General features: G+C 43.4%; 1 protein-coding gene across 13 annotated transcripts in view; it reads right to left on the bottom strand.

Moving 5' to 3' along the window:
- Window positions 1-22,889, bottom strand: part of PARD3 (par-3 family cell polarity regulator) — a 652,495-nt gene that overhangs the window by 236,601 nt on the left and 393,005 nt on the right. For 8 of the 13 annotated variants that reach the window (XM_060192488.1, XM_060192489.1, XM_060192482.1 and 5 more), the window contains 3 exons: window positions 19,449-19,600; window positions 18,411-18,455; window positions 10,619-10,846 (listed from right to left, as the gene is read on the bottom strand). In XM_060192488.1, coding sequence (XP_060048471.1) covers window positions 10,619-10,846; window positions 18,411-18,455; window positions 19,449-19,600 — 425 coding nt within the window. The remainder of the gene's footprint in view (window positions 1-10,618; window positions 10,847-18,410; window positions 18,456-19,448; window positions 19,601-22,889) is intronic. The other 5 variants (XM_060192483.1, XM_060192495.1, XM_060192494.1 and 2 more) reach the window with 3 other exon arrangements.

Here is a 22,889-nt window from a genome sequence, read left to right as displayed (position 1 = left end):
GCCAAATGCTCTCTCCCGAGAGCAGACCACACCTCCACTATCCCTCCCTGTCGAACAATAACGCACAGAATAAGTACAGAGAGAGTCGCCCCTCAATCTTCTAAATGCTTGCAAATCTGCCTTTGGTGATTTGACACTCGGGTAAGGATCCACAATCTTGTTTCTTCTCTCTGAAGATAAGGTGTAATGAATCTGAAGGCTTCATTATTATTATTATTATTATTATTTTATTTATTTATTTATTGGATAGAGACAGCAAGACATCTTGAGGAATGGAGAATTAGAGAGGGAGAAAGACAAAGAGACACCTGCAGTCCTGCTTCACCACTGACAAAGAAGTTTTCTTTCTACGGGTGGGGGCGGGGATTGAACTTGGGTCCTGGTGCATTATAACATGTGCACTCAACCAGGTGCACCACCACCTGGTCCCAATCTCAAGGTTTTCCTTTCAACAGTCTTTTTTTTTTTTCCCCTCCAGGGTTATTGCTGGGCTCAGTGCCTGCACCATGAATCCACTGCTCCTGGAGGCCATTTCCCCCCCTTTTTTGTTGCCCTTATTGTTGCAGCCTTGTTGTGGTTATTATTATTGCCATTATTGACGTTGTTCGTTGTTGGATAGGAGAGAGAGAAATGGAGAGAGGAGGGGAAGACAGAGAGGGGGAGAGAAAGACAGACACCTGCAGACCTGCTTCACCGCCTGTGAAGCGACTCCCCTGCAGGTGGGGAGCCGGGGGCTCGAACTGGGATCCTTACGGCGGTCCCTGCGCCTTGCGCCACATGCGCTTAACCCACTGCGCCACCACCCGACCCCCTCCTTTCAACAGTCTTACCGAGTAAATTGGAAGAATAGTCAAAGTGGCAACACTCACAAATAATGCTGTTGGAATTACTTCTAATTTTTATTTATTTATTTTTTGTTTGGTTGGTTTTACTTTATAAAAAGTGTCATCAAATAAATTTTTAACAAGATACAGAATGGAATTTATATTGTCAGAGAAAGAGCTTCCAAGCTATTGCTTTATTCTTTTGATGCAGACAAACAAAATAAGGATGCTAATAAGACCAGGGAAGTGAGGGTGGGGGCAGACAGTGTAAGGCTCCTGCAAGGAGATTCTAATTCCGAAGCTCCAAAGTCCCAGGTTGAATCGCCTGCACCACCATCAGCCAGGGCTAATGAGAGCTCCAGTTATAAAAAAAGAAAAGAAAAGAAAAGAAAAGAAAAGAAAAGAACAGGTAGCGCAGTGGGTTAAGCGCATGTGGCGCAAAGCACAAGGACCGGAGTAAGGATCCCGGTTCGAGCCCCCGGCTCCCCACCTGCAGGGGAGTCGCTTCACAGGCGGTGAAGCAGGTCTGCAGGTGTCTGTCTTTCTCTCCCCCTCTCTGTCTTCCCCTCCTCTCTCCATTTCTCTTGTCCTATCCAACAACAATGACAACAATAATAACTACAACAATAAAACAGCAGGGGCAACAAAAGGGAATGAATAAATAAATAAACAGAACATAGAAGTGATGAAATAGAGAATAAGCTACTTTGCTAATTGCTGAGAAGCCAAAATGCTTGAACTTCCCAAAAGCTGATGTCCTTACATGCCGTGCAAAGCAATCCATATTGAGGGACTTGCAGTTATTATTTCAGCACATTATTGGAGGCAAGAAAGTAGCTCAGTGGTGGAGCACAGGCCTTGCATGTGTGGCACCCTGCGTTCAAACCCCCCCCCCCATCTCATATGATGAAGCTGAGCTGTGATCTCACTCATAAAAACAGACAAATAGTAAAATCAGAAAGCAGATTATTATGATGAGAGAGGCAGAGAGGAAAACACAGTTCTGCCATTGATGGTGTCTATAATTTTTTTTTTTTTCTGAAATGAGGTTCCAAGAGAGAACATCTGAGGTCATACATGCAAAAGGCACTAAACTACCTCTCAAGACCCTCAAAAGCCTACTGACATTAGAAAGATACTTTAGATCTTTAAAATCTCAGATATAGGGGGCCGAGTGGTAATACAGATGGCCAGTTAAGTGTATTATGTACTCAAGAACCCGGGTTCAAGCCACAGATCCCCACCTGCAGAGGGGAAGCTTCACAAATGGTGAAGCAGGTCTGCAGGTGTCTCTCTTTCTCTCTCCCTCTCTATCTTCCTCTGCCCTCTCCATTTCTCTTTGTCCTGTCAAAAAAGAAGAGACAAAAAAGAAAAGAAAAGAAAAAATGGCCACCAAGAGTAGTGAATTCTAGTGCAGGCACCAAGCCCCAGAGATGAGCCTGGTGTCTTGATGGTGAGGAGCAAACGTTTATTCATAACACATGTTGTAGAAACAAGTGGCAAAATAAAATAAAATAAAATAAAATAAGAAAATCTCAGATATAGTTCATATCAACAACTGTGGCTTTAGTATGCCCAGAAAAACCTAGACTGCTTGGGAAATTTTCCCAAAAAAGAAGAAGATAGTCTGATGTATCCACTTGGGGGGGTGAAGGGTGGAGAAACTGGAGGGGTAGCAATGAGAAGCCTTGCACAGCCTGGGCACAAATAAGCCTGAACCCTTAAGGGACTGTGAGACTAAGTTCCAGAACTTACTCATCCAATCTAAAAGAGGTCGGACCAGCTAGGGAATTCCCAATGACAATTTCAGCTAGCAAATAATGAGGATTTGGACTAGAACAGAAGGAGTGAAACTCCATGATGTATTTTGATATATTTATATAGGGAAGCTTGATAATGAAGTGATTACACAGAGAGATGATTGGAGACTTCTAAGCCTGGAGAACTAATGGGAGAAATCACATCATCATCATCCATCTCCTCTGTGTGTGAGGTGCTAGGCATGCAGATGAGGGAGGCTCCCTGCTTCTCCCTGGCATCGGTGGGCGTCATTATTCACCTGGAATATGTAAGGGGTCTTCCTGCCATCAACACTGCCACTCCCAGCCCATCCCGACCAGCTTATCAGCCTCTGTCCCGTGACTCAAACAAACTCGTCACTTGAAACTCTTGGGGTGTTTTTCTGAAGTTCTCTTTTCTTCTTCTTCTTCTTCTTCTTCTTCTTCTTCTTCTTCTCCTCCTTCTTCTCCTCCTCCTCCTCCTCCTCCTCCTCCTCCTCCTTTTCCCTTTGTTATCTATTTGTTTTTTATTTTATCGAGCAGTTGGAGGAGCTGATCAGTCATAGTACACTTGTGGAAACCCATCTCTCTCTGCATCATGCAATAGGGCCTCAAGGTTCTCTCCCTCCTCTCTCTCCTTCTTCTTTCCTGGAGTCTTTTGCTTTGGGGCAAAAATAAATAAATAAACTCCACCCCCAGTCCAAGCTCTGCTCTGTGTTTTCCCTCTTTGTCCTGATTGCTCTAGTTCCACATAGAAGGGGAAAAAGTACTAAAAATCATTTAGTACTTGTCTCTCTCCCACTTAACACGATGTCTTCGAGTTCCAGCCAGGATAATGCAAGGGAGGTGGCTTCATCGTTTGTAAGAGCTGCATTACCACCCGACTCCCTGGACAGATAATTAAAAAAAAAAATTTTTTTTAAATATATTTATTTCTTTATTGGATTGAGACAGCCAGAAATTGAGAGGGATGGGGGTGGTAGATATGGGAGACAGAGAGACACGTACAACACTGCTTCCCCACTTGCAAAGCTTTCTTTCCCCTTGCAGTTGGGGACTGGGGGCTTGAACCTGGGTCCTTGCACATTGCTGCATGTGCGCTCAACCAGGTGTGCCACCACCCAGGCCCAGACAGGTCATTTTTATCCCTAGCATTTCTGATCAACATTCTGTTACCCATCAGATAAACGGAATAGTTAAGTCTTTTATGAAATATTGAAACGCTTCATTTTGAAACTCACATCCTGACTTTCTGCACGGATTCACGGCTTAAGATAAAATTCTCTAAGCTACATTAGTGAAGCTAAATTGATCATGATAAAAGGTGGCTCAAGATAGAAGGGGGCTGAAAACAATCTGAGACATCAAATGCAATATGCTATTTTGTAGCTAATAAAATAAAAATCCCCCTGCAAGCTCTCAGAGTCACTGATTTACAAACACAGATGGAATTTCCTCACGTCTCCATGGCTAACCTCAGTTCCTGAGGCCTTAAAGGCCCGGTTCTCTTCCTTCCCTCCTCAGAAGGGTTCTTCAAAGCTATAAGCAAACTCGCAGGTTATTCCAAAGTCATTTGTCTCCGAGTTTTTTTTTTTTTTCCCTCCAGGGTTATTGCTGGGCTCGGTGCCTGCACCATGAATCCACCGCTCCTGGAGGCCATTTTCCCCCCTTTTTGTTGCCCTAGTTGTTACAGCCTCGTTGCGGTTATTATTGCCATTGTTAACGTTGCTTTGTTGTTGGATAGGACAGAGAGAAATGGAGAGAGGAGGGGAAGACAGAGAGGGGAGAGAAAGACAGACACCTGCAGACCTGCTTCACCGCCTGTGAAGCGACTCCCCTGCAGGTGGGGAGCCGGGGGCTCGAACCAGGATCCTTACACCGGTCCCTGTGCTTTGCGCCACGTGCGCTTAACCCACTGCACCACCGCCCGACCCCCTGTCTCCGAGTTTTCAAGGCGCAGTTCTTCTCACTTGAAACTCTAAACTCGATATATTTTCAAGTCATTAGGCGCAATTAATTGGGATTAACTGGTTTTGGTGTGTTTCACTTACCCCATTCCTTCCTCCCCCTGCCCAAGAAAAGCTGTTACTGAACTGATAACAAGGTCTACAAGTGGACGACTTTTAATTGAGGGAAGAAAAAGGAATATATAGGCATACGTCTATGTGTATGTATGTGAAGAAAGCAGTGAGCAGTGTTCGTGCATGACTTTTCTTGGTAGCAACAGCAACTGAGTTATTGTCGGGGAGACAGAAGCCGCTTGCTGAGAGCCAGGAGGGGTGTGCGATTTGCATAGAAGAGAGAACAGATTGCGGATGCCCTGACCTGTCAAACACAGGTAGGGTCTCGCAGATAACGAGCCCCAGAATACAAAGCACCATCTTGCTCCAGACAGACACTCACAACGTGGAGAGGCCAGATGGATTAAATGAGAGACAAAAACGCTGGCTTCTGTCATCTCCACAGGAAGGACGTAAGTGTTACCGAAGATGACAGATACCAGATAGCACATGGAAGCCGCCCCAGTCTCTTGGCCCTCGCTGCTGTGCCCCGTGCCATGATTTCGACACTGCTGAAGGGAGGGAAGGGCAGCCGGTGTAGAGCCCTGGGGCACAGACGCCAGGGAGCTGCTGGCCCCGCTGTCTTTATCACGGGGCCACCAGCCAGGCCTGTGCCTCCGTCAGACATGCGGAGGGAAAAAGGGCTTTGAGAGAGGACAAAGCAAGACAGAGGGGCAGACACACTGATCGATCTTCACTGGCTGGCCTCCGTGTTCTCCTTATAGAGCTCTCCCACTCTATACACTGCTAGTCCTCCCTTCCTTCCTTCCTTCCTTCCTTCCTTCCTTCCTTCCTTCCTTCCTCCCTCCCTCCCTCCCTCCCTCCCTTCCTTCTTTTCTTTCTCTTTTATTAATTTCCAAAATTACATGTCAATGGGGGTACAATCCCGCACCGTTCCCAGCAGTCCACTGTGATTCTCCCAAGGTCACAGACCTGGGTAAACCATCACCTCAGGGGCTGGGCAGTGGCACACCTGGTTAAGTGCGTGTATTACCATGCACAAGGACCCAGGTTCAAGCCCCTGGTCCCTGTGTGCAAGGAGGAAGCTTCACAAGTGGTGAAGCAGGGCTGCAGGTGTCTGTCTTTCTCTCCCTTTCTCTCTCCCACTCTCTCTTAATTTCTCTCATTTTATCAGATAAAATAAAATTTAAAAAAACATCATCTCTACAACTCTTTGTCTAATATGAACAAAATGGCCACTTTTCTTCCAGGTCCTGTCCTCTCTTCCCCTCCAAGCCACACATCACCCCATTACTATATATAAACATCTCTCCCCTTTCACCCGCTCTCCCCAGGACCTGATGGAGCTGGAATTCAGAGCCCTATAATCGGCTTGTGCGAAAACCAAGAATGCGGCTTCAGGGAAACACAGGGACGGAGAACTCCTAGCCCAACTCTGATGGGCAGGGCCCAGGACACTAAGGGAAGGGTTACAGCTGGGGAATGGCACAGTGGGGGAGCACAGGACTACGTGTGTGTGTGTGTGGGGGGGGGGGTCCTGACTGTGATTCCCGGAGCCACATAGGTCAGAGGCAGTCTCTGCTGCTCTCCCCCTTATAAGTAATTCTTTTCCAAAACAGAAACCAAGGGCTCCCACAACATACCGCCAACTACCACTTGTCTGTTTCCTTCTTTTCATCTTCTCAGGAGGATTGTTTAATAGGCTTAAATCCTCATTTCAAGGTTCAAGGGGAGGTATGTTATGCAGGGACAGATTTAGATTCCACACTGCTGGAAGTCAGGAGGCTGTCTCTATGGAATCAAGAATATGGGGTGTGAAGAAAGAAAGAAAGAAAGAAAGAAAGAAAGAAAGAAAGAAAGAAAGAAAGAAAGAAAGAAAGAGAGAGAGAAAGAAAGGGAGAGAGAGAGGAAGGGAGGGAGGGAGGAAGGAAGAAAGAGAGACAGAGAGAGAGGAAGGAAGGAAGGAAGGAAGGGAGGAAGGAAGGAAGGGGAATTTGGTGGGCCAGGTGGTGGCGCACCTGGTTGAGCCCACATGTTACAATGTGCAGACCCAGGTTCAGGTTCAAGCCCCTGGTCCCCACCTGCACAGGGGGAAAGCTTTGCGAGTGGTGAAGCAGGGCTGCAGGTATCTCTCTGTTTCTCTCCTCTATCTCCCCCTTCCATTCCCTCTTGATTTCTGACTGTCTCTATCCAATAAATAAATAAAAGATAATATTATTATATATATATATGGCTTAGGGAGCTGGGTGGTGGCACACTGGGCTGAACGCTCATGTTACCAACGCTCAAGGACCCGGGTTTGAGCCCCTGCTCCCCAGCTGCATGGAGCAAACTTTACAAGTGGTGAGGCAGAGCTGCACATGTCTCTCTGCCTACCTGCACCTTCCCTCTCAATTTCTTTCAGTGCTATAACTAATAAATGAAAAAAAAAATTTTTAAAGAGACTGTGGCTTATATTGTTATGCACCCACTGCCTGCTAGATTTAAAATGTGCGCCATATGGAAGCACACTGAATTTCATAGAGGAATTTAATTAACACTTTAGCCAGAAAAATTAAAAAAAAAAAAAAAAAAAACCAGCTCAGAAGCACCATGAGTCATAGATGCTTATAAAAGCAAGCGCTGGGGAGACGCGTCATTCCTCCAGCTCAGCTCAGTCCCAGGAGAGGCAGAGCCTGACCCAGAAGGGCAAGGCTGCTCCCTGACACGGTCTGCGTGCGGAGCCCGGGCCCGGGGGGACAAGTCAGCGCTGTGGGAACACGCTCAAGTGGGTTGACAGCTCTGGTGACTCAGGATCCTGGAGACCAGGCTTGGCAGCAAAAGCAGAAAATATGGTCTTCATCTGGCAAGAAGAGGCTGCATATATTTGAAATTACTGGCTGGAAGGCATGGGGAAAAAAAAACACACACCCATGCAGATTGGGATGGAGAATTAAGTTGGGGGTAAAGACTGAAGCAGGTAAGGAGACTCAGCAGTGCTGTCCCCAAGACGTGCTTTGAATGTGACATTACAGAGAGTGATGCCCACCTTGTCCCAGCGCGTTCAAAGGGACAGGCAAAGAAGGGACACAGGCACACGCACATACTTTTGCCATGCAGCTCTGGACTCTTAAACCCCCATCACAATCTTTCTTAGGTGTTTGAAGAAATTGCTTCTAAGCCACAAGTTCAAGGGAAAATAATTTATTTTTATTTATCTATCTATTTATCTATTTATTTTTGCCTCCGGGGTTATCCCTGGGGCCTTGGCACCAGCACTACAAATCCACTGCTCCCGGCATCCATTTTTTATTTTCACTGAATAAGACAGAGAGAAATGGAGAGAGGAGAGGGAGATAGAGGTGGAGAGAGACAGAGAGACACCCACAGACCTGCTTCACTGCCTGTGAAGCGACTCCCCTGCAGGTGGGGAGCTGGGGGCTCGAACCGGGATCTTTATGCTGGTCCTTGCGCTTTGTGCTGTGTGTGCTTAGCCCACTGCGCCACTGCCCGACCCCCGGGGCAAGTGATCTACAATGTCAGTCATCCCTGGTCTTTAACGTTAGAGGAGTTTCGTTATAGCCGTGGATGGGTAGAGTCACAGGAAGTGGAATAGCTGAGATGGAGATGAAGCCTTTCTGGCCCACACAGGCTCATCAGTCATGCCCCATACTGGAGCTCCTTAGTCCTGCCTCTTCTTAGTGAACCCACGAATACAGCAATGTAATGGCTGATTTTTTTTTTTTCCTCCAGGGTTATTGCTGGGCTCGGTGCCTGCACCATGAATCCACCGCTGTTGGAGGCCATTTTTCCCCCTTTTTTTGTTGCCCTAGTTGTTGCAGTCTCGTTGCGGTTATTATTGCCATTGTTGATGTTGCTTTGTTGTTGGATAGGACAGAGAGAAATGGAGAGAGGAGGGGAAGACAGAGAGAGAGGGGAGAGAAAGATAGACACCTGCAGACCTGCTTCACCGCCTGTGAAGCGACTCCCCTGCAGGTGGGGAGCCGGGGGCTCGAACCTGGATCCTTACGCCAGTCCCTGCACTTTGCGCCACCTGCGCTTAACCCACTGCGCCACCACCTGACTCCCTTAACAGCTGATTTTTAGGATATCTCTAGCTATGCCTTCCTGAAGCACTGATTTCTTTATTTTAAGATTTTATTCACTAATGAGAGAGATAAGAGGAGAAAGGAGAAGAAAGACTAGAGCACCACTCTGGTCTATGGGCTTCTCGAGACTAAACTCTGGGACCTCATACTTGAGAGCCTAAGGCTTTATCCAATGGTGCAACCCCCCCCCCCCTCCCAGGCCACAAAGCATCTATTTTAACACAGGATGCCCAATGGTCTTCTTTGCTTTGCTTCTAGGAGCTGTGATCCTGGGCAGGAACAAATATATATAAATATATATTATTGGATAGAGAGAAATTGAGAAGAGTTGTAGAGATAGAGAGGGAGAGAGACATAGAGACACCTGCAGCCCTGCTTCACCACTCATGAAGCTTTCCCCCCTGCAGGTAGAGACCAGGGGTTTGAACCTGGATCCTTGAATACTGTAATGTGTGCGTTCAACCAGGTGTGCCACCACCTGGCTCCCTATGCAGACACATTTCAAATTCCACAGGCGACATTTTCATTCAGACAGAGAAAGAGACAGAGACAGTTCTCTCATATGGTTCCAGAGCTCGCACCTCACCTGGACACATGGCAACACCAGTCCCCTGGCCATCTGTGTCACTTTTCTCTCAATATATTACGAAAAACTTAATGCTCACTCACATTAACCTTTGACTTCCAATAATCTGGGCAGAAAACATTATCCAGTTTGGAGATACACATCAACACATGCCTATCTTTCTAGCTCAACTCAGTAAATTCAAATATGATTCAGACAAACACATCATTTCTATCAGCCTTCAGCTTTCAATAATCTTGCCATAAAATATTTTGCAATTTGGAAATACACTAAACACAAGTACAGCTTGCTAGCTCAGGTAAGAGAAAGCCAAACTCATTCCTAAGAGAATGCCCTCAAAATTCACAGACTGTTTTACAGCGATCCACTGGAGGGATCATGCTATAGACACTTAATGCTGAGATGTTCAAGCATTTTAATCTCGGGACAATTTCACACCCTGGAAAAATTATTATGAAAGACTAAATAAAAGTGTTGCGTGAATTATATCTGCATAGGATATTTCAAAACTGAGAATGTCTTAAACATTAACTGCTTTATAAAAAAGCGAATTATAGGGGGCAGGTATAGCACAGCAGGTTAAGCATGCGTGACACAAAAGATCCCAGTTCGAGCCCCCAGCTCCCCACTTGCAGGGGGGGGGGGGTCACTTCACAAGTAGTGAAGCAAGTCTGCAGGTGTCTCTCTTTCTCTCCCCCTCTCTCAATTTCTCTTTGTCCTATCCAACAACAACAGTAATAGTAACTATAACAACAAGGGCAACAAAATGGAGAAAATGGCCTCAGGAGCAGTGGATTCACAGTGCAGGCACCGAGCCCCAGTGATAACTCTGGAGGCATTAAAAAATATATATAAGCAAATTATATCTAAGGTTGGTGAGGCAGCATACACATAACGGTTCTGCAAAGAGATTCTCATCCCTCAGGTTCCAAGGCCCCAAGTTCAATCCCCTGAACCATCATAAGCCAGACTTGAGCATTGCTCAAACAACAACAACAACAACAAATCATATAGTAACCGAAATAATCTGTTCAGCCACAATCCAGTCCAGTCACCAAAGACAGTTGGTGAGAACAATAGTACAATCTTGTCTTTTAGTCAAGCTACACGGACAGGATCTTATGTCTGTTCTCAGTATCACGACATATTGCTTCCAGAAGCCCCAGGGTATATCTGGGAGAGATCCGTCACAAAGCCAAATAACATCTGTTATCATGGGAGGCACAGAGACCTCACAGAGACTTGTGAAGGGTGTCAGCCAAGGCCAGGGTTCCCTGGGAGGCGCCACTTGGCTTGAGAGTCTCAGAGAGGAGGAACTTACATGTCTCCATGCCTTCGTCATCGTCGTCCGCCGCAGGCTTGTCATAAGACTTGTCGATGGCGGCCCTGAAGCTTTCGTTGCACCCTCGCCCTCTGATGATCCTTGGCCGCGGCCGATGGAAAGGGATGTCCCCGTTCAGAGTGACCTCGGCCACGGCTGTCTGCAGACTTTCCAAAGAGCTGGACTTCTTCAGGCCCAGGGAAGGCCCCACGTCTCTGCTGGGGGAGCCTTGGAGGTTAAGAAAACAAAATGCTCCTTAAGACCAATGGTAAAAGATCAAAAACAAACAAACAAACAAACAAACAGGGCCCACGCCTGAATGCCTGTGAATTGTGGAAAACCTATCAGGACAAGACAAAGGACTTGAGTAATGACTGGGCCGGAATTCAGATGGGACAGGAACTAGAAAAAGTAAATAAAGGGATGGTAGCTATTTTCCCCTGAGCTTACTTGAAATTTGTTCTATCTTTTCTATTTTCATTCAGAAAGACTCTTTTAAAATTTTACTTATCTATTTATTTACTATTGGATAGAGACAGAGAGAAATTGAGAGGTAAGGGGGAGGTAGAGAGGGAGAGAGACAGAAGGATGCCTGCAGCCCTGCTTCACCACTCCTGAAGATTTGACCCTGCAGGTGGGGACGGGGGCTTGAACCTGCGTCCTTGTAAACTGCGATGTGTGCGTTCAACCAGGTGCACCACCACCTGGCCACTTAGGAAAGACTTTTAAGGTGTTAGTTTCCACTTTCAGCACAGCATTTGCTCCAAGTCAAGTATCTGATTTTCAGAGAAGCAGGGTAACTCAGAAGCTTGTCAGAAAGGCAGAAATGACTGCAGTAGGCTGCCAAGATCAACTTGTTAAGCTTAACTGAGATCACTAATGGGGGGGGGGGGTTACGAGGAGTTAGTTTAAAATTATTCACAACACAAGCTACACTTTCATCAAATCTCATTACAGTGCAGGCTCAAAGGTGAAGGAGCGCCTGTCACAAGTTCAAAGAGGGCATCCTGGCTCCAGGTAGACACCTAGTCCTGGGAAACAGAAACTTCTTATGGAAAGAGCTATAGGGGGCTGGGTGGTAGCACAGCGGGTTAAGCGCAGGTGGCACAAAGCACAAGGACCAGTGTAAGGATCCTGGTTCGAGCCCACAGCTCCCCACCTGGAAGGGGAGTCACTTCACAGGAGGTGAAGCAGGTCTGCAGCTGTCTGTCTTTCTCTCCCCCTCTCTGTCTTCCCCTCCTCTCTCCATTTCTCTCTGTCCTATCCAACAACAATGACAGCAATAACAACAATGATAATAACCACAACAACGATAAAACAATGGCAAGAAAAAAAAAAAAAAAGAAAGAGCTATATTCAAGATTCAAATAGAAACCAGCTGCACAAGGGCTCTCTTGGTATAGAGAGAAATAGAATAAAGAGATGCAGGACCCTGGTCCGGGAATAATGCCTGTTTGAGAAACAAGTGGTGGACTGAATGAAGAAACTCAGACAGCTGTCTAGGAAACTCCAGTTAACGGGCCAGAGAAACAGTGTGCCAAGTCTGGGGCAGGCCCCAGGCCCCAGGTCCACTCCCAGCACCACTCCCATGTGCTCTAATCGTTCTCTCTCCCCTACCCCCTTCTCTCCTTTTCTCTCATTAAAAATAGATTTTTTTTTTTTTAAAGCAAGAAAGTAAGTTTCAGGAGAGGGGACAATTCATCAGGGAACTGAAAATTGAGCTTTATTTCCTAAAGACCTAGCATTAGAAGGCTTGCTATAACAGCAATGGTATCAAAGTTTAGAAGACAAACAAACTGGATTTCTGTAACCAGGAAAGACAGCCCCATCCATCACGGCTGACCCAGAGCTCAAATGTAGACCGTTTAGCCTCAGATGACTAACAACAGCTTTGCATCAAATCCGGGTTCTAAAGCGAGTTCTTTCCTTATAATGTTAGAAAGATAGGTGTAAAAAAAAAAGTGTAGTAGGAGAAGCTGAATAATTTACACTACATGGAGTTGTCCACACATATGTTGATTAATAATCAAGGAGAAGTTTGTGATGCTCCACTGTGATAGACAGTTACTGTGTGGAGTAACTTTCCATGACTCAGTGCAAAACAGAGCAAGAGTTCCTTTGAGAGGGTCATGGCAAGAGTGACCTGTCTCCATACAGCTGCCTCAAGTACTTCACCTAATCTTCACAACGGGGTAGCGATTTTCATTTAGAACCGTGATGTTAAGAATGGCAAAAAACGATCAATTGTCTTAATGAAGTAACGTTCCATAAATGGTTCTGCTTAGGAGATGATTTGGAGCTACTTCATTATTTACTTTAGGACAGAAATTCACAAGAGCTATTTCAATCTTAACTTTTTCACTGGATAGCACTATATGTTCACATTCTAAATACACATGAAAAAAAAAAAAACCGAATGGATGATAAAATGTTTTTCTATAGGACCAAATTCCAATAAAGACTTTAAGCATATAAAAAAGGCTCCTGTAAAAACTTTATTGATGTGAGATTTTCTTTAGGAAAAGTTAACTGGGATTTGACTTGATACATCCAGACCACTAAAAACCTGACAAAAAGTCTCAGAAGAGGCATGAAATGTTAGTGTGTATCCAAACATAGATTGCAGACAATAGATGCGTTCATTAAAATATATAAGCACATACAAATATAGGAAGGAAATCAGTGATGAAGGAGAACAGTGGATACAAAGTAGCTATTTTTAAGTGCAAGTTAGAGCCTTAACCACTTAGCCTCTTATCTACAATGTATAGCAGTGTAGTGTAGCATGTTAATCAAATGCTGATCTTTGAGAAAAGATTTACTTATCAATGGGTGAGAGAGAGAGAGAGAGAGAGAGAGAGAGAGAGAGAGAGAGAGAGAGAGAAGCAAAGCATCACCCTATCACATTCTTTGCCAGGGACTGAACTTGGGGCCCCAGGATTTGAAGCCCAAAGCTCTACCTACTGTGCTATGTAGAAATACTGATGTTTGTCTATTTGTTTTAGACAAGATTTACTTATTATGAAAGAGAATGAATGAGAAGAAAAGAGAGAGAAGATCAGAGTACCACTCAACTCTGGCATAAGGTGGTACTGGGAATTGAACCTGCAATGCCTGGAGCCTCGGGCATGCATGGTGCTCTAACAGACAGAACCATGTCCCAGGCTCAATACTTGTGACTGTTACTGGGGGCTCCTGAGCACAGGACAGGTCACTGAGCTCAATGTCTCTGTGTACTTGGAACAGCCATTGGGTTGATGGAAAAGTCACAACATGTTTTTAGCACAGAAAAGCATAGAAAAATATTCTGTGACTTTTCTGACAGCCCAATATATTGTGAAAAGACAATATTTATGATTGTGTGCCCACAGCAGGGGTCAACAGTCCAAGGGCCAAATCTGAACAGCTCACTGTTCTCCTGTTACCAGGGCTACCACTGAAGCTTGGTGGATGCCCAACTCCATGCATCATCCTGCCTCCTCTACCATAACTTCTTACCTTTTCCTTTCTTTCTTTCCCCCCCCTTTCCTTCTCACTTTATAAATTTTTAATTTGATAGGGCAGAGCAAAACCGAGAAGGTAGAAGGGGAGAAAAACAAGAGAGGGAGAGGCAAAAGGAGAGGGAAAAGGAGAGAGAGAGAGAGGGAGACCTGCAGCACTGTTTCATCACTTGTGAAGTTTCCCGACAGCAAGTGGGGACCAGAGGCTTGAACCTGAGTCCTTGTACATAGTGATACGTGTGCATAACCTGATGAACCACCACCGAGTCTCCTTTTCTTTCCTCTTTTTTCCTTTCTTTTCTTTTTTATTGGATAGAAACAGAGAGAAATTGAGAGAGGAGGAGGAGATAGAGAGGGAGAGAGACACCTGCAGCCCTACTTCACCACTTGTCAAGCTTTCCACCTGCAGGTGGGGACCAGGGGCTTGAACCTGGGTCCTTGTGTACTACAGTGTGTGCACTTAACCAGGTGCATCACCACCTGGCCCCTCCTCTTTTTTCTCTTATAGAGACAGAGAGGGAGGGAAAGGAAGAGAGAAGGAGAGAGACCTACAGCACCGCTCGGCAGTTCATAAGGCTTCTCCCCTGCAGGTGGAGACTGGGGGGGATCTTAACAGGACTTGAACACAGGAAGATGTGTCCTTTGCCAGGCGTGACTCCACTCAATTCCCAAACCCAAAAAACTGAACTGGGAAACAACCATGCTTATTGTGTATGTGTATTCCATGGCCTGCTTCACAGATCTCTGCAATCATTCCACAATGGCAGTCACATCAGAGTCAACTCGCTAACATGGACTCTGTTTGATCCACAAGGACTACAGTGTTAACTGTCTTGCTGGTTTCTTTTCAGAAAGAGCTCGCTGACTCTTGATCTGTGACAGGTACTACTCACTTAAACACTGCGATTTTCTAACTCTTCATTTATCTACTATTGGATAGGGACAGGAGAAATTGAGAGAGGAGGGTAAGAGAGAGAGGGAGAGAGACAGAGAGACACCTGCAGCCCTGCATCACCACTTGTGAAGCTGCCTCCTGCAGGTGGGGACTGGGGGCTTGAACCTGGGTCCTTGAGCCCTGTAATGTGAGTGCTTAACCAAGTGCACCACCTTCTGGCCCTAATGTGATTTTTTTCTTAAAACAAAAGTTTGCTAAGTAATATATTAAGATTCTCAAGTGAAGGTTTACTTAGTTGTCTGGCACTATATTCATTAATGGTAAAGAAAAAAATAGAGAGAGAAAAATAAATTTTCTTTACACAAAAACAAATCAATTCTTTTTCTTTTAAGTTTGTTAAAATATTTATTTATTCCCTTTTGTCACCCTTGTTTTATTGTTGTAGTTATTACTGTTGTTGTTAATGCTGCCGTTCACTGTTGGATAGGACAGAGAGAAATGGAGAGAGGAGGGGAAGACAGAGAGGGGGAGAGAAAGACAGACACCTGCAGACCTGCTTCACCGCCTGTGAAGCAACTCCCCTGTAGGTGGGAAGTCGGGGGCTTGAACCGGGATCCTTACATGTAGGTCCTAGCATTTTGCGCCACCTGTGCTTAACCCTCTGCACTACTGCCCAACTCCCAACAATCAGTTTTTTTTAATACTGTATTCATTTGAATGACAGAAAGATACAGAGAGACAGTACAGAAAGATACCAGAACACTACTCAGCTCAGACTTACTGTGGTGCTGGGGATTGAACCTGGGACCTCAGAGCCTCTGGCATAAACTTCTTTATTGCATAACCATTACGCTGTCTCCCTAGCCCAATCTATGTCTTATAATAGTATATCTCCTTATAGGTCATTTGCATGTCTTCCTTTTGTTTTACATTCAAGTATTAAGTGGCTAGCCCAATTCTCTTCTTTTTTGGGTTAACCCAATTCTGTCCTCTCTTACTATTTTCAAAATGCAAATGGACTCTTGAAACATAAGACCCCTAATTCCAGGAATAAAAGGGAAAAACACCGCAGTCCTTGGCCATGGACCTATTTATTCCATTCCTTTCTACTTACACTCCACTTACTGAAAAGAAGTAGAGAATGGTTTTTATTCAGGGGAAGGGAAGTGGAATTCAGTTTTCATTATGAGAGGCTTATGGGGAGACACATGATCTCAGCTCAAATGCCACCATGATTCTGATTCCACACAAGCCTTTCGACTAAACTGTAAGACAACAGTGTTGACTGCTGAAGTGAACAGAAGCAGGAAAAATAACAGAGAGTCTGTTCCCTCTCTAATACACAGAGAACAGAACAAGATCCAATTCAGGTATTTTACTCAAGTAAATGTAAAAATGATATGCCAAAAACAACGTTGGCACACAAGTAATACTTTTTTTTCCCTCACATTTTTCCAATGTCATTTTCATGAGGTGGATCATACACTATATATGAAAGAATTTGGGAGTCGGGTTAAGCACATATGGCACGAAGTGCAAGGACCGGTGTAAGGATCCCGGTTCGAACCCCTGGCTTCCCACCTGCAGGGGAGTCGCTTCACAGGTGGTGAAGCAGGTCTGCCGGTGTCTGTCTTTCTCTCCCCCTCTGTCCTCCCCTCCTCTCTCCATCTCTCTCTGTCCTATCCAACAATGACGACATCAATAACAACAACAATAACTACAACGACAATAAAAACAACAAGGGCAACAAAAGGGAAAATAAATAAATATTAAAAAAACAAAGAATTCAATTTTGGGGGGTTCAACATTTTTAAAACACTACAGAAACATACATATGAGTCAACAAGATCATAAGAATTTGCATTCTCACCGTGAAAGCCATTTAATGGTTTCAATTCAAATCTGGTTATTATTTTTACCTTATAAAATTATGATAAATTGGTTTTTTTCCCTTTAGTCATAGTGACTCAGTTAAACTAAATAATATCTTTCCTTCGCCTAATTGCCATCGTATATAAAGTCATTCTCTTTAAGCTGAGCAGTTTAATTTGGTTTTTAAGAACATTCAAGGTCATTTCTTGAAACACCGGTTATGATTAATTCCAAAAACTAATTACTAGTTTACATATGTGAACTTTGAAATAATGCTTTTTCATTATACCTGTTTCAGAATTTCATGTTGGATAAGAAAAATAGCTACTTAATAAGGACCGAGGATAAAATTAATTGCTTTGCAATGCAGTTAATTCTATGATTTATTGAAGGCAATTTCCACAGTTCCTCTTACTCTACAGACTGTGAAAACTCTGACCACGTTGGCAATAATATTCACATATGTGTATGGGCTATGTATCTTCAAGTAGGCTAGAGCTAATGACTATTGCAGGTTAAAATGGTGGCTGGAAAATAATTAATGCTAAATGGAGAGTCTCATATTAGACCTAGAATAATTAAAACACTATTCCAAACTTTTAATAATATATCATAAACGCTCAGTTGTACAAAGCACATTACTTTAATTAGACATAAAGATTTGGCTCCGGCAATAGCACAGAAAGCAAATCCTATGGCTGCGAGATAGCTAGTGGTTCTGCAAAAGACTTCTAAGCCTGAGGTCTTGAGGTTCTGGATTCAATCCCCAGCACCAACCTCAACCAGAGCTGAACAGTGCTCTCCTCTCTTTCCCTCTCTCTCTCTGTCTCTCATAAATATTTTTCAAAAGAAAGTAAAATCTACTAGGATGTAGGCCTGGGCTAGTCTAATAATATGGAAATGAGTGAGCAACATTTTAGGAAAAAGAAAAAAAAACTAGTTATAAAAACAAAAACCTTTTTAAATAAGTCCTCAAAGTTAAGATAAAGAGTTACGTGTCTGATATATTCTAAGTCTGTACCAGGCAGGTTTTTAGCTCCTGCATTTGGAACAAAAGCTAAGATTTCTGAGTGGCTGAAGATAACAAAAATGAACATTATCTTTAAAGTCAAATAGCACCACTTTGAGCGATACAGAAACAAAACTAGACATCAAACAGAGAGATAATAAGAACTGAAAGAGTATTATCCAAGGGAATCATGGTATCCAGATTTTTTTTACTTTATTTTTTTTTGGGGGGGGGGGGTTGGGTAGAATACTCCAACATAAAGTAAATCAAGAAAAATCGAGATGTCTTCATATTTTAAGCACTATATTATATTGCCATTTACTCTGTACCCAGTGCTATTTTTTTTTTCTAAGAAAAAAACTATTCTGTCTCGTATAGTTTGATTTCCTACAAGGAAAGCATCCCTGCAAGACCAGAATATTCCTGTTCACGAGTGAGGTGACTGGCAGCTCTATAATTATGATAAGCTCCTTGGACCACAGTTACTATGGCAACAGCCCAACTGTCCATTCTTACCTGCTTTCTGGTCATCCACTGTATTGAGTTTAGTCTCGTCAGCTACTGTTAAAAGGTAAATGTAGAACGGTTAGCCCAGTTAGTCCCCACAGCCCGACATGCTTCAATCTTTACCAGATTATTTTTTTTTTCAGTTAGGTGACAATTCCTAGGTACTATATCATGCAAATAATCTGAGCCCTCAAGCACACATTCACAATCAGAATAGGACTAGGGAGGGGAGCAGAATGGTGTCTCCATGCAGTTTGCCCATTCGATTCAGAGGCACGCGTGTTATTTAGATGTTAGCATTTCGTCGCTGGCCAAGGCAAGGCATCGGCAAGTTGTTTTCTTTTTATGCACGTGATCGATTAATGCTTTTAGTCTTGAGGTACAAACAGCCGCCAGAGGATAGCGTGAGTTACAGTTGATTAACAAAGGTTTTTACTTTCGATCATTCAATCAGTGGATAGATACAATCATTGAACCTTTTGGATGAGTTTTGGTGAAAATTGATTTAAAAAGAGACAACTACCTGATTGGTGGTTCATTGGACAATTAGGGATATTATTTTTTTCCCTCCTCCTTTGATTCCAATTACTTTCTACAATAGTCTCTCAAAATCATTATTTCAATTAAAGACCTTCATTATCAATCAACACGTAAGAATTTCTATTCAATAGATCTTAAGGAATAGCAATGGAAAGAAGGCATCATGACGTGATCAAATTCTAGACATGGATTGAGATAATGGTTTCTCTCCGAGACATTTTCTCCTGGTTCAAAAATACCACAATGAACTAAATTCTCTATCAGTTATGTTGATTTTAAACAGTCAGTAGTTAAGAACATTTCCTTTTTTTTTTTTTCAAAAAGATACAGATAAAGTATGATATGCGTATGTGTTTCTTTTCTGATCAGTAGATATATATATCAACATATTGCACATTATGCAAACATACAAGAGCATTGTAAACAGGCATGTGTTTGGAACCATCCGTTTTAATCTTACAGCATCTAAACCTTATTTAGATAAAGATTCATGGAGATTGTACTCACTACCTAAATCCATGCTTTTTGATTTTCGTGTTTTAACGAAATCCAATTGAGTGGCATCTGAAAATTGCTTTGTGCGTTTTTCTGACATACTCTGACGTCCAAATCCTTCTCGTTGAAAAGCAAGAACTGGATCAACATCTGGACTCAAAGAGCTAGTGTGAACAGAAAGAAAAACAGAAATATATTATTAAAATGAGAAGACATCTGGTTTTAGAGAGGTTAATACATCCCCACATCTACAAATGTGGGCATACATACACACAGGTGAGTACAGATGATGCAGAGTGTTCCCAGGACATGTGTTCACCCAAAATACTTAAAGGACAACAAACCAACAAGCAAAACTGTCCACTGGAAGAGGGAGAGTCAAGCAGGCAGAGTTCTAGCAATAACCAATAGCCTCAAAAAACTGTATATTCACATGTGGTTGGTTAGGACTCAATGGGAAATATGCCATTAGTTTATACTAATTTTGAGTGATTAGCCTTTAACTGCATGATGTCTCGCATTCTCTGTTTCTTTCCTACTTTCCTTACTCTATCTGACAATAAGCATTATTTCTAAGGATTTATAAAAAGGGGGAGGGAACTTGATACATTTTTTTGACACTGAGAAGGAATATTCCTACAAATCTGACACTTATTACACACAAATGTTGAGATGAAACAAATGACCGTAAAAATGAACTAGACAGACATTTGAAAAGAAGTTTGCTCTGGTCTCTTCATCTATCCTTTATCTAATGTTTCAGAAATGAAAAAAATAAATAAATAAAATACATCTTTGTAGTTAAATGTGGATGTAATTTTTTTTGCAATACTTCCTAGAGAAGAAACCAATTAAACCAAGTTTCATTAGAACCTGCTATGATTGCAACATTGTACTAGAAACTCAAGTCAAAAGAAAAAAAAAACAAGAAAAGCTCTGTCTTCTATAAGTACCTAAAAAGAAATATTAAACTAGTATACAACAGGTAATACAGTACTCAGGGGAGGTAGGGAAAACGTGAGAGGACTAGGGGACATTTGATTCAAGTAACACAACAAGGGCTCAAGCAGAGATGAGGATGATGTGTGGTGACGTGGTGGCATGTCGGGACACAGATGTGATGGCAACAGGACACCTTTGAAAGCGTTTTCCCAACGGGATTGGTTCAGAATGGCACAGAATCACATCTCTTTACATTCACCTGTGGACACTCTAAAAGGCATAGTTCACAAAATGGATATCTCTCTCTTTCTCCCCCCCCCCCCTCTCTGCTGAGCAAGTTGGGTAAGTGAATAAATACCTCTTCTATTATCAGTAACTATGTTTCTCTCTGGCCAAGTAGAATGTTTCTCCGAAGCTGGCTGAACACACGGGGATGTGGGGGGGGGGGGACTTTCTTCCATGATGCGTGATGTCACCACCACCAGTCGCTAAATTCCTTATGCCCCTGACTCCTTATAGTCTTACGAGAGTTACTATCCAGAGTGGTAAAAAGATGGTGATTTGGTTTGGATCTCATCAGACATTCTGCTGCAACCTTCACTGATCAAGAAGAACTAAAACCCAAAACTGCACAAGGAAAACACTGTCAGCAGGTTCAGAGACCCAGAATGCTTCCAGCCCGCGAGCCTTCCTGAGTATGTCCCATCAAAAGAGCAAGCCAATGGGAACACAGCCCCACAAAGCAGATGTGACACCCCCCCCCCCACCCCACTGCAGACTTTTCTCCTGAGTACAGAGCAGGGCATCCAGGATGAGGCCTAGGGCTAGGAACTGGGCGGCGGCTGGGGTGGGGGGTGGGGGTTTGCTGTCTTGAACCTACGCTCCTTCAGTCAATACAAGAAGCACCCCTGTTCTGTTCTGCACCCTGGGCACCTAGCTAGCTTTACCCGAGACCTGCCAATACACTGAGAACAGATACAGAGGGCGCAGGGCATGCGATAGCTAAGTCCCATGAAATGCTAATGGAGGGGATGGGATACGGAGCGCTGGTGGTGGGCACTGTGTAGAATTGCACCCTTCTTAACTGATGGTCTTGTCGATCACTATTAAACCAATTTAAAAAAATCGCTATTTTGTTCACATTCAGTGTAAATCACTTCATGTTTAATATTATACTTCAAGTCTAAAACTGGGCTGTTCCCGGGGGGGTGGGTGGTGTCACAGCAGGTTAAGCGCACATAGTGCTAAGCGCAAGGACCCGCACAAGGATCCTGGTTCGAGTCCCCGCTCCCCACCTGCAGGGGGGGATGCTTCACAAGGAATGAAGCAGGGCGGCAGGTCTCTCTCTCTCTCTCTCTCTCTCTCCCCCTCTTTCCCTCTCTCTCTCCCCCTCTTCTCTCCACTTCTCTTTGCCCTATCCAGTAAAATGGAAAATAGTTGCCAGGAGCCATGAATTTGTAGGGCCAGCACCAAGCTCTAAGGATAACTCTGGAGGCGAAAATAAGACGAAATAAACAAAATACAACTTTGCTGTCTCAAGAGGAAGCTATCAAGTTTCTCCTGAAGTCTTCAATGCACATTCACATGTATAATTTAGGCTACTTATACACATTTTAATAAAATATTTAAATATGCTTACATATGATGAAATAGACTGCACACAATAAATTATAAACGTCTTTCTAGCTACCCTGCGATACAGTAGTAGTCACGTATGATGAACCCACATTTTGCTGCCACCACTCCAAAGAGAAGATTTCAGTAAGAATGATTATGTGTCCTAAGTTGCTCTCTTCAACAATTCGGCTTTAGGACTTGAACTCTCTAAGGCATCAAATTTTGTGAACAGAAGGAATTTGCAGTACATTTTAATTAGCGGTAAAAAACTTTTCAAGAAGAGGGTAAACTCTTGCTGCTGGTCTTATCTGAAAGTCATAGACCCGCATATTTGTGAAATGACTATGTTCTTTGAAGTTAAGACATCACTCAGGCTAGAGCCTCAGGCCTTATCTTTTCCTGTTTGAAAGCATTGTTCCCTGACCAGAAATCTCCCAGAGACTGCCTATAGATTTCAGTTCTGCCTTTCTGTAAGTTGACCTAGCCATCTGGAAGAAAAGGACTAAAACCATTTGCATCTTTGTACGTTTTTATTACTTGATGTAATAAAGCTTATTTTCACTTAAAAAAAAAAAAAAAAAGCATTGTTCCGGAGAGAAAACAAACAGGAAAGCTGTCAAGGGAGGGGATGGGACACAGAACTCTAGTGGTGGGAATTGTGTGGGCAATGTACCCTTCTTACTATATGGTCTTGTCCATTTATTTTTTATTGTATAAATACATTTTTTTTAAAAAAGGATTCCTAATGGTCCCTAGTTAATAAGTGCCTTGAAAGGGACACCTATTAACTAGCAATTTTTTTTTTAAATGAACATTTCACAATTGTGAGATGAACTATTAACACACACAATTAAAAAATGTCATATGAGTCTGTAAATTAACAAGAGTCCTCAA

Source organism: Erinaceus europaeus, chromosome 6, assembly GCF_950295315.1.
Source record: "Erinaceus europaeus chromosome 6, mEriEur2.1, whole genome shotgun sequence".
NCBI classification, from domain to species: domain Eukaryota; kingdom Metazoa; phylum Chordata; class Mammalia; order Eulipotyphla; family Erinaceidae; genus Erinaceus; species Erinaceus europaeus.
This window is presented reverse-complemented; position numbering and strand designations above follow the sequence as displayed.